This window comes from Pelophylax lessonae (assembly GCF_965119305.1).
Source record: "Pelophylax lessonae genome assembly, chromosome: 3".
NCBI classification, from domain to species: Eukaryota; Metazoa; Chordata; class Amphibia; order Anura; family Ranidae; genus Pelophylax; species Pelophylax lessonae.
Genome location: NC_138770.1, coordinates 327,192,717 through 327,205,730, shown reverse-complemented (window position 1 = coordinate 327,205,730; position 13,014 = coordinate 327,192,717). Strand labels below are relative to the sequence as shown.

The following is a 13,014-nucleotide window of genomic DNA, read 5'->3' as shown; positions in this document are numbered from 1 at the left end:
AACACCGGCCTCAACATTAAACCTGCCTCTGTGAAAACCTGCCTCAGCCCTCTTGTCCACAGGATCCCTAAAGGATGGAGAATCCTCCATCAGCAAGAGTGTGGCCTTATTTAACCTGGAAACCTAAGAGTCCACCGACGGTGAAACTGTAAGTTTCTTCAGGAGAGACTCCTCAAAGGGATGTCTCCTAGAAAAACTTAGGTATTCCAACCATGCGTTTCGGGGAACCCCACTGACTAGTGACATTCTCGTCAAAATAGGCAGGAAAGGGAAACACCTTTGTCACCTTGGAAGATTTGCGGGTGTCAAACTGCACCGGCGTCGCCGACTCAGCATTAGCTCAGTCCTCCAACTTTAAGGTTTCCCGCACTGACACCAGAGCTTTTTCATGTGCGGCTGCGGAGGATTCTTCCTCACTATTACAGCACTCAGCGTGCGTGGACCCAGACCCATTGGGCTGACTAGTCCGCAGTGGCCAAATCCACCTCAGACTCTGAGGAGGCAGAGCATACAGGTGAGGCAGAGCATACAGGTGAAAGCGGGGGGCACTTCTTGCTTGGCCTCCTTTGCAGGGCCATATCTACCATGGATACAAGTGACTGCAGGGCTGCTGTCATGGCCGCCAAGGCAGACTGAGACCCAGAGTTTCCTGCAGCTTCCAGGAGTGGGTCCGATGGTGATACATGCTCCAGAGGCTCCCTAGGTATTCGGGGCCATGCCGTGCACAAAAAGAAAAAAAAAAAGTTAACTTTTTTTAAAACCCCCCTCGCGCACCGCTTTAAAGTATTTAAAATCTGCATTTTTGAATACTTTGGATTTTTTAAAATCGGTGTTGTTGGCTGCTGAGTAAATCTACATCAGGGACCCGATCGAAGAAGATTCCGGCTATGTTCGGGTCTCCGTGCCGGCTGGTCGCTCGGGTCTCCCGGTGGAATGTCCCCTCCAACTGCTTGTGATAATGGCTTAGTGGCTGGTTGGCCGCATTAGTTGTCATCACATGAAAGCTGGCGGTCCACTGTAAAAAAAATCAATACCGGGGTGATGCCTCTAGCTGCACGTATCACCCCGATACAACCACTTCTTTAAGATGATGTACAGGTACATGATTTTGCGGGAAGTGGTTAAAAAAACCCTAGCCTTTCAGGCTGTGGCCATCTTGAGTAAGGGAAGATGATTCATGAGGCCTTTACTTCATGGAATCCATCTGTCCTTATCTAAGGCACGCAGGCAGGAGGGTGTGCTCATCTGAGGAAATCCCACCTCCCCTCCAGAAGACTTCTGGGATGTATGACATAATTTGCCTAGACCTGGAAACCAAGAAGTAACTGAAGAAACAAGTAAATATGATATACTTTATGTATTTACTAATGCTAGCAGCAGAAGGATTCCAAATAGTCAATGATGACAAAGAGAAAGTACTGCTTTAATCACTGAAAGTGAATCATTTAAAACTTGTACTATCTACTGTTGTAAAAATGTAAAATACTCACTTATCAACCCAAAGGACAGACACCAGTTTGACTCCACTTTTAACTGCTTTGTCCCATGTACTTTGACTGCCATCTTTAAAAACAACATGGGTAACTTGTTTGTTTATTCGCTTGGTAACCTGTAAACAAACACCTAATCAGTATCATTACTAAAAAGACAAGCTGACATACGTATTTGGATAAGGCTCCATTCACATATTGGCGTCCCGCATCGGCGAATCATGGCAAATCGTAGGATGCCCGCGAGATTCTCTTCACTTCCAATGGAACCCCAAACACAAGTTTGCCGTGATTGTCGCTCGAGGAGTCGCAGTAAAGTCTCGCAAATAGAATCACGGGAAGCATGACGCCCAAAAGAAGTACAAGAACTTATTTTGGGTGACAGGCTTCCCGCGATTCTATTTGCAGGATTTTACCGTGATTCCTGGGGCCACAATCTTTTGGGGTGCCATTGGAAGTGATTGGATTTTCAGTGATTCAGGATCGCGGTGATTCTGTCCGCAATCGGGGATGCCAATATGTGAACAGAGACTTAGCAATAACTGTGCGTTTGCTTACCTTTGCGCCCAAGTTAAGGAGCTGCTCAGTAAAAGATTGGGAGTAATTTTCTGTCCTGCTGAATGACCACACTTCCACGTAAGCTGTGACACCTGATGAAAAAAAAAGTATGCTAAGCACTTTATCAACGTCTTTAGTGAACAGCTTTATTTTGCTTTGACTAGGTCTCCTATATACAGTGGTAATTTATGCTGCATGTACCATTGTAAGGGTTCCCCAAGACCTATAAATATTTTCAGGGGTTCCTCTGAATTAAAAGATTGAGAAAGGCTGGTATAAACCCTTGCCATTCTGTTTCACTAATCTTTTACACCAGTACTTTCCATATTAAAGCACTTGCAGCCATGCCAGAGTGGAACAATTATTCTCTCATTGTTAGCTAGCAAACCCACATCTGAAAGTCTAAACAGAGAAAATTAGATTCATACAGCTGAGTATGAATAAAAATGAGCTGAACCTGTAAACCTAAAAGGTGGATGGGTAGCATAGTGAAAACAGATTTCTGTGGCACAGGAACAGGCATTTGGGCGCACTTGTTGCTTTGCCCTGCATGAGTAATGAACAGGTTCTCAAAACACAAGGCCCAACTTAGACTTTAGGCCTTACTATCCACCATATTAAAGTAGAAATAAAAAAAAAAAAAAAAAAATACACAACACCTGCTTTGCTTTTTACATATTGTACTGATTTGAATTTCTTCATTCCCTTGAAAAAAAAAAAAAAACCTAGCCCCTTCTTTTTAATTGTAAGCTTTTGTGAGCTTACAATCTAACCCTTATACTGAATTGTATTGTAAATTTAATGTCTCCATTAACCACTTGCCTACTGGGCACTTTTACCCCCTTCCTGCCCAGGCCAATTTTCAGCTTTCAGCGCTCTCATGCTTTGAATGACAATTGCGTGGTTATGCTACACTGTACCCATATGAAATTTTTATCATTTTTTTCACACAAATATAGCTTTCTTTTGGTGGTATTTAATAACCTCTGGGTTTTTTATTTCTTACAAAAAAAAAGACAGAAAATTTTGGAAAAAAAAAAAAAAAAAAAGTTTCTTATTTTCTGTGAGTAAATTTTGAAAATAAATACATTTTTCTCCTTCACTGATGTGCGCTGATGAGGTGGCACTGATGGGCACTGATGAGGTGGCACTGATAGGAGGCACTGATAGGCGGCACCATCAGTGCCCACACTCAGTGCCCATAATTCTGCTAGTCAGTACCCATCAGTGCCTAGATGAGCAGGCACTGACTGGCAGCACTATGGGCACTGATGGCATTTTTTTCCCCTCTTGTGTAATCAGGGCACTGGTGATCAGTGCCCCGATTACATTCCTCTGTGTCCCCTTACCGCTGATCGGCTCTCCTCTTCCTCACACGCAGTCTCTGTGTGAGGAAGAGAGCTGGCGATGAGAGATGATCTCATATGTTTACATTTGAGATCATCTCTCATTGCACGGTCCGATCACGTGGTAAATGGCCGCTGTGATTGGCCATTCACGACCATCTGTGATTGGCTGTGTCCAAGGGACACGGCCAACACAGATTTTCCCCGATGCGCGCTCGCGGGAGCGTGCGGGGAGCCTGTTACTGGGAGGCCGTTTAAAGACGGCCTCCCGGAAATTAGAGCCCGCGCTGTAGCCGTCTTTCGGCTATAGCGCGGGCGGAAGGTGGTTAAAGTTGAGTTCCAGACAATTTTTTTATTTTTTTTGTTAACCGCCTCCTGTCTGCTGTATAGACAAATGATGGCGGACGGGATCCTCTCGTTTTCAGCAGACGTCATAAGACGTCACTCGCGCCAATCGTGCTGTGTCCCTGGGACATGGTGCATTCCCGATCTTGGTAAAGAGCCAATGACTCGGTTCTTAACCCATGTGATCAGCTGTGTCCAATTACAGCTGATAACATGTAAACAAGGTAGTGTCATTTATCGGCTCTCCTCACCTCACACTGACAAGAGCATCTCCTCACAGGGGAGACCTATACAAATAATCAGGGCAGTGATTATCAGTGCCCTGATTATCATTGTAGCCCCAACAGTGCACAGCAAGTAATGCCAGTCTGTGCCCAACAGTAACACCAATATGTGCCCATCTGTGTCACCCATCAGTGCTGCCTATCAATGCCACGTATCTTTGCCACCCATCAGTGCTGCATATTAGTGCCTCCTCATCAGTGCAGCCTATCAGTACACATCACCTGAAAATTGGCCTGGGCAGGAACGGGGTAAAAGTGTCACCGCTCATACATTATGCACTTGAAGACCAGGCATTTTCTGGCACTTTTTTTTTTATTGTTTTTTTTTTTTGCTAGAAATTTAGTTAGAACCCTCAAAACATTATATATATTTTTTTAAAGCAGAGGCCCAAGCGAATAAATTGGTGGGTTTTGCATTTTTTAAGTTACACAGTATTTGCACAGTGGTTTTTCAGATGCAATTTCAAAAAAACAATACATAACCCAATTTTTTTGTAAAATATAAAAGATGATGTCACGCAGAATAAATGGATACCAAACATGTCCAGCTTTAAAATTGAGCATGCCTGCACAACGGTGACAAACGACATAAATTTTACTATCTATAGGCGACGCTTTAAAAGTCTTTACAGGTTACGTCTAGTGCTAGAATTACTGTCTATGATCCAAGGTTCACAGCGATACCTCACATATGTGGGATGATTGCGGTTTGAATGGCTGAGGAACCGATGTACGCGTTCACCCTTGTAAGCTCAAATGAGTGGCTGGCTAGCTGCTTTGGTTGCTATTACAAGAGAGCCAACCATCAGCTCTAAAAATTGGTATGGGGGGCAGCTGTAGGCATTACTCCCGAACCACCACTTGGGACATAAAATGACATTCAGGTATGTGATTTGGCGGCAAGTGGTTAAACATCAGCATGTGTTGTATATTATACAGTTTCCGGTCTTTGTGCACCTCTTAGGGCTTACTTCTAACTCCTGATCCAGCATGCAGCCATCCTGATTGTGCGCATCTGAAACCCGCTGGGACTCTCTTCCGGGATTAAGTACAGCTGGCTACCTAGCATGCAACTCCCGATCTCATGCATGTTCAGTGGGAACGAATCACGGCCCAATGTGGGTCTAGCAGGTTGCCATAGTGATGGCGGCATTGGAGGAAGTTCCTGCCACGTTGCTATGGCAACCTGTCAATCAAGCAACCCGAAAGGATGGATCGTGTCATTTTTGGTTGTGAAATAAAGAATTGCTAGCAGCAGGTGGGGAAGCCCATTGACTCTTGGGGTGGCACTGCTATTCCAGGAGCCTATGGGCAAGCGGAAATTATGTACCTCGCCACAGCTAGGATAGAAGGAAGTGCAGCCTTTAGCCTAAACATATGGTAGAGAATGACAAAAAAAAGTAGTATCCAAAAATGAATAGGGGCTGCGGTCAGCAAGAACTTCAGCCATTATTGTAAATTAGGCTGGAACTCTACTTAAATTTTCTAAAATGCTGTTCACAATGTTGCTGCTGTATAAATCCTGTAAAATAATGAAAAAAAAAAAAAAAAGGAAATCAAAAATAATTTTCTATCCAGTCACATGACCAAAAGGTTCCTGCTCATTCACCTTACTTTGACTGGTGGGTGTGATCCCTCTCCCAGCCAGCAATGCCTTGGACCTTTGAGTGCCAGCAAGATGACATCACTGCTCTATGGGATTCAGAAGTGTTGTCAGCCATTTCACAGGACAGACTAGCCATAGCTTTGCAGTTATGCGACAACAAAGAAAGGCTTAAAGCACATGGAAGGAGTATCAGACCACTGCAAATCTACGAAGACCTGGCCGTCCCTCTAAACTTTCAGCTCATACGAGGAGAAGACTGATCAGAGATGCAGCCAAGAGGCCCATGATCACTCTGGATGAACTGCAGAGATCTACAGCTGAGGTGGGAGACTCTGTCCATAGGACAACAATCAGTCATATACTGCACAAATCTGGCCTTTATGGAAGAGTGGCAAGAAGAAAGCCATTTCTTAATCACTTTACCACCGGAGGATTTTGCTGTCTTACGTCCAGGCCACTTTTTGCAATTCGGCGCTATGTGCCTAACTGACAATTGCGCTGTCGTGCAACGCTTTACCCAAACAAAATTTAAGTCCTTTTTTTCCCACAAACAGAGCTTTCTTTTGGTGGTAATTGATCACCTGTGCGATTTTTACTTTTTGCGCTATAAGCAAAAAAAGAGCGTTTATTTTGAAAAAATAACAATATTTTTAACATTTTTTTTATATGAAATTCCCCCCCCCCCCCCAAAAATTTAAAAATCAAAATTTTTTTAAATTTTTGGCCAATTTGTTTTCTGCTACCTAGGTTTGGTAACAAAAATCACAATAAGCGTATTTTGATTGGTTTGCGCAAAAGTTATTGCGTTTACTAACTAAGGGAAAGATTTCTGTCATTTTTGGTGGTTTTTTTTTTTTTTTTTAACGCGTAATGGCGGCGATCTGCGACATTGTGGCGGACAGATCGGACCCTTGACTGACATTTTTGACACTTTTGGGGGTACCAGTGACATTTCTATAGTAATCAGTGCTATAAATATGCACTGTTACTGTAAAAATGACACTGGCAGGGAAGGGGTAAATTTTATTGGAGAGGGAGGGGTTAATGTATGCCTGGTGCTTACTAACGTGTGTGGGGGGAGGTGACTGAGTGACACAGGGACAGATCGCATGTTCAGCTATGCTGAACACTGCAATCTGTCACTCCTCGTCACTTAGGAGATCCGCCCACTCTGTTTACACAAGTGGGTGGATCTCCAAACTCGATTCCCCGACGATCGGGTAAAAGCAGCGCCGATCGCCGCCGCTCCTCCCCTGGCCCGACTCCCACTGTGACTGAAAACAGCGGGAGCGCGCCGCCTACAGGGGGAGGAGTCCAGCGACGTAGGTCTACGTCGCTGGACGGAATCGAGCCACTTTGCCGCAGTACGGTCAACGTGACCGGTCGGCAAGTGGTTAAAGATATCCATAAAAAGTGTAGTTTAAAGTTTGCCACAAGCCACCTGGGAGACACACCAAACATGTGGAAGAAGGTGCTCTGGTCAGATGAAACCAAAATCAAACTTTTTGGTAACAATGCAAAACGTTATATTTGGCGTAAAAGCAACACAGCTCATCACCCTGAACACACCATCCCCACTGTCAAACATGGTGGTGGCAGCATCATGGTTTGGGCGGGCTTTTCTTCAGCAGGGACAGGGAAGATGGTTAGAATTGATGGGAAGATGGATGGAGCCAAATACAGGACCATTCTGGAAGAAAACCTGATGGAGTCTGCAAAAGACCTGAGACTGGGACGGAGATTTGTCTTCCAACAAGACAATGATCCAAAACATAAAGCAAAATCTACAATGGAATGGCTCACAAATAAACAGATCCAGGTGTTAGAATGGCCAAGTCAAAGTCCAGACCTGAATCCAATCAAGAATCTGTAGAAAGAACTGAAAACCGCTGTTCACAAACGCTCTCCATCCAACCTCACTGAGCTCGAGCTGTTTTGCAAGGAGAAAATGGGCAAAAATTTCAGTCTCTCGATGTGCAAAACTGATAGAGACATACCCCAAGCGACTTACAGCTGTAATCGCAGCAAAAGGTGGCGCTACAAAGTATTAACTTGAGGGGGCTGAATAATTTTGCACACCCAATTTTTCAGTTTTTTATTTGTTAAAAAGGTTTGAAATATCCAATAAATTTCGTTCCACTTCATTTTTGTGTCCCACTTGCTGTTGATGCTTCACAAAAAATTACAGTTTTATATCTTTATGTTTGATGCCTGAAATGTGGCAAAAGGTCACAAAGTTCAAGGGGGGCGAATACTTACAATGCACTGTACGCTATCAGGCTCCCTGTGTAAGCTGCTCCTGCCCACGTTCGCAGTTGCCTTTACCATGAAAAATACTGGTTTAAAAGGCCCTTGCTGAGACTCTGATCATAGACCGGAGATTTAGTGATTTAGTGAAAGCAGGAAAGTGCCGGAGTGGGGAGTCTGGTGGTAAGTAAAAATCTCTTCTGCAACTCCTAGACTTAAAGTGGTTGTAAAGCCACTTGGTTATATTGCTACAATCGCACTGTTAGATAATTAGTGTATGTGCTGTATAAAAAATATGCCAATTTGTACCTTTTTTCAGAGCGCCTCCCAGCACTCACGTAACTTGCTCGCCTCTCTCCTCTCCCAGACTGATAGCTACAGTGGGAGTGGCCTGCTGAAGTCAGCCTGGAGGAGGGGGGGAGAGGAGGAGAAAGGCGCGCAGTCACGTAAGTGGCGGGATTGGCACTCTGAAACCAGGTACAAATCTGCATATTTTTTATACAGCACATACACTGGGGGACATAACATTATCTAACAGAGGGGAACTGTAGCAATATAACCAAGCTATGATAGCAGCAGGAAGGGAAGGGGTTGGGAGCAGAGCGGTCCTGACACAGCTGACAAGCAGGGAGGGAAGGACAGAAGGAAGCTGCGGATGACGGAGGTACGTAAACTAACCACGGTGTCAGGGCTCAGCAACCATGGTAAACCGTAGTCAGTTTACAGGGGGGAGGGCAGAACCAGGCAGGATCAGCCAGGTATTATAGGTTATAGGCCACATTACACAGCACAAGCACTGTGCTGTTATTCATGCTTTAAAGTGGATGTAACCCCTCACATATACCCAGTGATCTGAACAGCCTCAGATGATACAACAAAATAAATAAGGTAAAAAAACAGTGACTGGCACTAGAGCAGTGATCCCCTATGTGTGCTCAGTGACTGGCACTAGAGCAGTGATCCCCTATGTGTGCTCAGTGACTGGCACTAGAGCAGTGATCCCCTATGTGTGCTCAGTGACTGCCACTAGAGCAGTGATCCCTATGTGTGCTCAGTGACTGGGACTAGAGCAGAGATCCCCTATGTGTGCTCAGTGACTGGCACAGTGGCTCTAGAGCAGTGATCCCTACGTTTGCTCAGTGACTGGCAATAGAGCAGCGATCCCTACGTTTGCTCAGTGACTGGCAATAGAGCAGCGATCCCTACGTTTGCTCAGTGACTGGCAATAGAGCAGCGATCCCTACGTGTGCTCAGTGACTGGGACTAGAGCAGCGATCCCTACGTGTGCTCAGTGACTGGGACTAGAGCAGCGATCCCTACGTGTGCTCAGTGACTGGGACTAGAGCAGCGATCCCTACGTGTGCTCAGTGACTGGGACTAGAGCAGCGATCCCTACGTGTGCTCAGTGACTGGGACTAGAGCAGCGATCCCTACGTGTGCTCAGTGACTGGGACTAGAGCAGCGATCCCTACGTGTGCTCAGTGACTGGGACTAGAGCAGCGATCCCTACGTGTGCTCAGTGACTGGGACTAGAGCAGCGATCCCTACGTGTGCTCAGTGACTGGGACTAGAGCAGCGATCCCTACGTGTGCTCAGTGACTGGGACTAGAGCAGCGATCCCTACGTGTGCTCAGTGACTGGGACTAGAGCAGCGATCCCTACGTGTGCTCAGTGACTGGGACTAGAGCAGCGATCCCTACGTGTGCTCAGTGACTGGGACTAGAGCAGCGATCCCTACGTGTGCTCAGTGACTGGGACTAGAGCAGCGATCCCTACGTGTGCTCAGTGACTGGGACTAGAGCAGCGATCCCTACGTGTGCTCAGTGACTGGGACTGGAGCAGCGATCCCTACGTGTGCTCAGTGACTGGGACTGGAGCAGCGATCCCTACGTGTGCTCAGTGACTGGGACTGGAGCAGCGATCCCTACGTGTGCTCAGTGACTGGGACTGGAGCAGCGATCCCTACGTGTGCTCAGTGACTGGGACTAGAGCAGCGATCCCTACGTGTGCTCAGTGACTGGGACTAGAGCAGCGATCCCTACGTGTGCTCAGTGACTGGGACTAGAGCAGCGATCCCTACGTGTGCTCAGTGACTGGGACTAGAGCAGCGATCCCTACGTGTGCTCAGTGACTGGGACTAGAGCAGCGATCCCTACGTGTGCTCAGTGACTGGGACTAGAGCAGCGATCCCTACGTGTGCTCAGTGACTGGGACTAGAGCAGCGATCCCTACGTGTGCTCAGTGACTGGGACTAGAGCAGCGATCCCTACGTGTGCTCAGTGACTGGGACTAGAGCAGCGATCCCTACGTGTGCTCAGTGACTGGGACTAGAGCAGCGATCCCTACGTGTGCTCAGTGACTGGGACTAGAGCAGCGATCCCTACGTGTGCTCAGTGACTGGGACTAGAGCAGCGATCCCTACGTGTGCTCAGTGACTGGGACTAGAGCAGCGATCCCTACGTGTGCTCAGTGACTGGGACTAGAGCAGCGATCCCTACGTGTGCTCAGTGACTGGGACTAGAGCAGCGATCCCTACGTGTGCTCAGTGACTGGGACTAGAGCAGCGATCCCTACGTGTGCTCAGTGACTGGGACTAGAGCAGCGATCCCTACGTGTGCTCAGTGACTGGGACTAGAGCAGCGATCCCTACGTGTGCTCAGTGACTGGGACTAGAGCAGCGATCCCTACGTGTGCTCAGTGACTGGGACTAGAGCAGCGATCCCTACGTGTGCTCAGTGACTGGGACTAGAGCAGCGATCCCTACGTGTGCTCAGTGACTGGGACTAGAGCAGCGATCCCTACGTGTGCTCAGTGACTGGGACTAGAGCAGCCATCCCTACGTGTGCTCAGTGACTGGGACTAGAGCAGTCATCCCTACGTGTGCTCAGTGACTGGGACTAGAGCAGTCATCCCTACGTGTGCTCAGGCATAGTCGCCAACATTTAAAATAAATTTCCAGGGACACTTTGCAGCACAGCTATCAATTTCAAAACCCATTTTCCTGAAGCTCCGCCCACTCTTCATAAATGATCTTGCCTATTTATCAGATTATAGAGTCTACTCAATATAGAGAGAATTACAGGAAATTAAAAAGGGAATTTTAAACTTAAAGTGGAGTTCCACCCTAAATTTATACTTGCCTCCATCTTCTTGCTCCGGGTCACCTGAAAAACAAATGGATAAAAGCAATTTTTTTTTCTTTTTACTTACCTTGTAGAGAAAATATACTTACCTTAATTCCTCTTCCTCCCCTCGGCGGCCACGGCGATTCATCACTTCCTGGCTTGCAATGATTCCTAGGAGCTGAACGTCATCGCTCCCAGGAATCAATGCGCCTGCACCGGCCCCGACGTCCGTTCCAGTGCAGGCGCCGTCATACCTTGCAAAACAGCTTCTGGGCATGCCCAAAAGCTGTGCAGGGCTGACGCTGCAGACCCGGAAGTGACGGCGGGGCAGGCGCAGTGCATCGTGGGACCGAAGAAGAAGGAAGAGGACGCAGAAGAGGATCGCGCTGGCTTCAAGCTGCCCACACCTGAGATGGCAGCACTGGACAATACATTTTCAAGGTAAGTATTTCTTCTAAAAGGTAAATGCAACCCGGGAAAGATCAGAGGCTAGCCATTGTGGAATGCACTAGCCCTGACTGTCCCGGGGGTATTTTTATTAAAAAAAGTATTCCCAGGGTGGAACTCCGCTTTAAGGCCACAGTAGCAGAGTTGAAATAATTCTCCCATTCAGCTGCACTACTTCTGTGTAACATTTATGGGCAGCCTGATTAACAGGCGCTTCCAGTGACAATATAAATTACCTGGGACAGGCTCCTATTTGCAGGGACTGTCCCAGGAAAAAAAGGACAGTTTGCAAGTATGTCAGTGACTGGGACTAGAGCAGTGACCCCCTATTTGTGCTCAGTGACTGTGACTAGAGTAGTGACCCCTGTGTGTGCTCAGTGACTGGGACTAGAGCAGTGATCCCCTATGTGTGCTCAGTGACTGGGACTAGAGCAGTGATCCCCTATGTGTGCTCAGTGACTGGGACTAGAGCAGTTATCCCTATGTGTGCTCAGTGACTGGGACTAGAGCAGTTATCCCTATGTGTGCTCAGTGACTGGCACTAGAGCAGTGATCCCTATGTGTGCTCAGTGACTGGGACTAGAGTAGTGACCCCTGTGTGTGCTCAGTGACTGGCACTAGAACAGTGATCCCTATGTGTGCTCAGTGACTGGCACTAGAGCAGTGATCCCTATGTGTGCTCAGTGACTGGGACTAGAGCAGTGACCCCTATTTGTGCTCAGTGACTGGGACTAGAGCAGTGACCCCTATTTGTGCTCAGTGACTGGGACTAGAGCAGTGACCCCTATTTGTGCTCAGTGACTGGGACTAGAGCAGTGACCCCTATTTGTGCTCAGTGACTGGGACTAGAGCAGTGACCCCTATTTGTGCTCAGTGACTGGGACTAGAGCAGTGACCCCTATTTGTGCTCAGTGACTGGGACCCTGGCTGACAGGAGAGGAATGCCCTGTCTGTGACTCATACACACCCCATGCATACCGGAATGAGAGGCGTGAACCTGCTATTACCTGTAAGGACGCTGCCCGCCCCGCAGGCTGGTGACAAGGTCTCTGCCAGCTCCATGAACACTTGCAGATTCCAGCACTGCTCACCCGCCACAGCTTCAAACCTGACTTCCGCTTTAGTGATGTCATCAGCCGAGCGCCAGCAGAGACACGTGGGACAGTTTACACAGCGTGAAGGAATGCACTCAGTGGGGAGGATGGTGATTTCCTGCTGTACCCCTGTATGCAGGGGAGAAGAGATCTAATCACACACACGTTAAGTGATTGGGATCGTTTAGTATAGGAAGACCATTCAGTCCGTCTAATTCATGACAGAACTAAACCCTAACACTGATATACATTTGATTTTCTAAAATATCGTTCATGTGAAGCAATTGCTTTACTTTCATATTGTGCATATCGGTGTTGCAGTTCTCCAGCTGCCTCTTACGATGTGCATGCATGTAGTGGGCACACATCACAGCTCTGGACTGGCATGCTGAGGGTGCCTACAGTGACATCAGAACATTCTGGCACACCATTTGTTACCACGGCTAGTTGTGGTCACCTTTAAGAACTTGTG

At 47.2% G+C, this 13,014-nt stretch overlaps 1 protein-coding gene across 1 annotated transcript in view; it reads right to left on the bottom strand.

The window, feature by feature from the left end:
* MCPH1 (microcephalin 1) overlaps positions 1–12,575 on the bottom strand; it is a 592,087-nt gene extending 579,512 nt beyond the window's left edge. The window contains exons 1-3 of the mRNA XM_082249377.1: positions 12,456–12,575; positions 2,049–2,140; positions 1,491–1,609 (exon numbers count right to left, since the gene is read on the bottom strand). Of these exons, the coding sequence (XP_082105503.1) occupies positions 1,491–1,609; positions 2,049–2,140; positions 12,456–12,510 (266 nt within the window). The 5' untranslated portion in view covers positions 12,511–12,575. The remainder of the gene's footprint in view (positions 1–1,490; positions 1,610–2,048; positions 2,141–12,455) is intronic.
* Between the last annotated feature and the right edge of the window lie 439 nt (positions 12,576–13,014).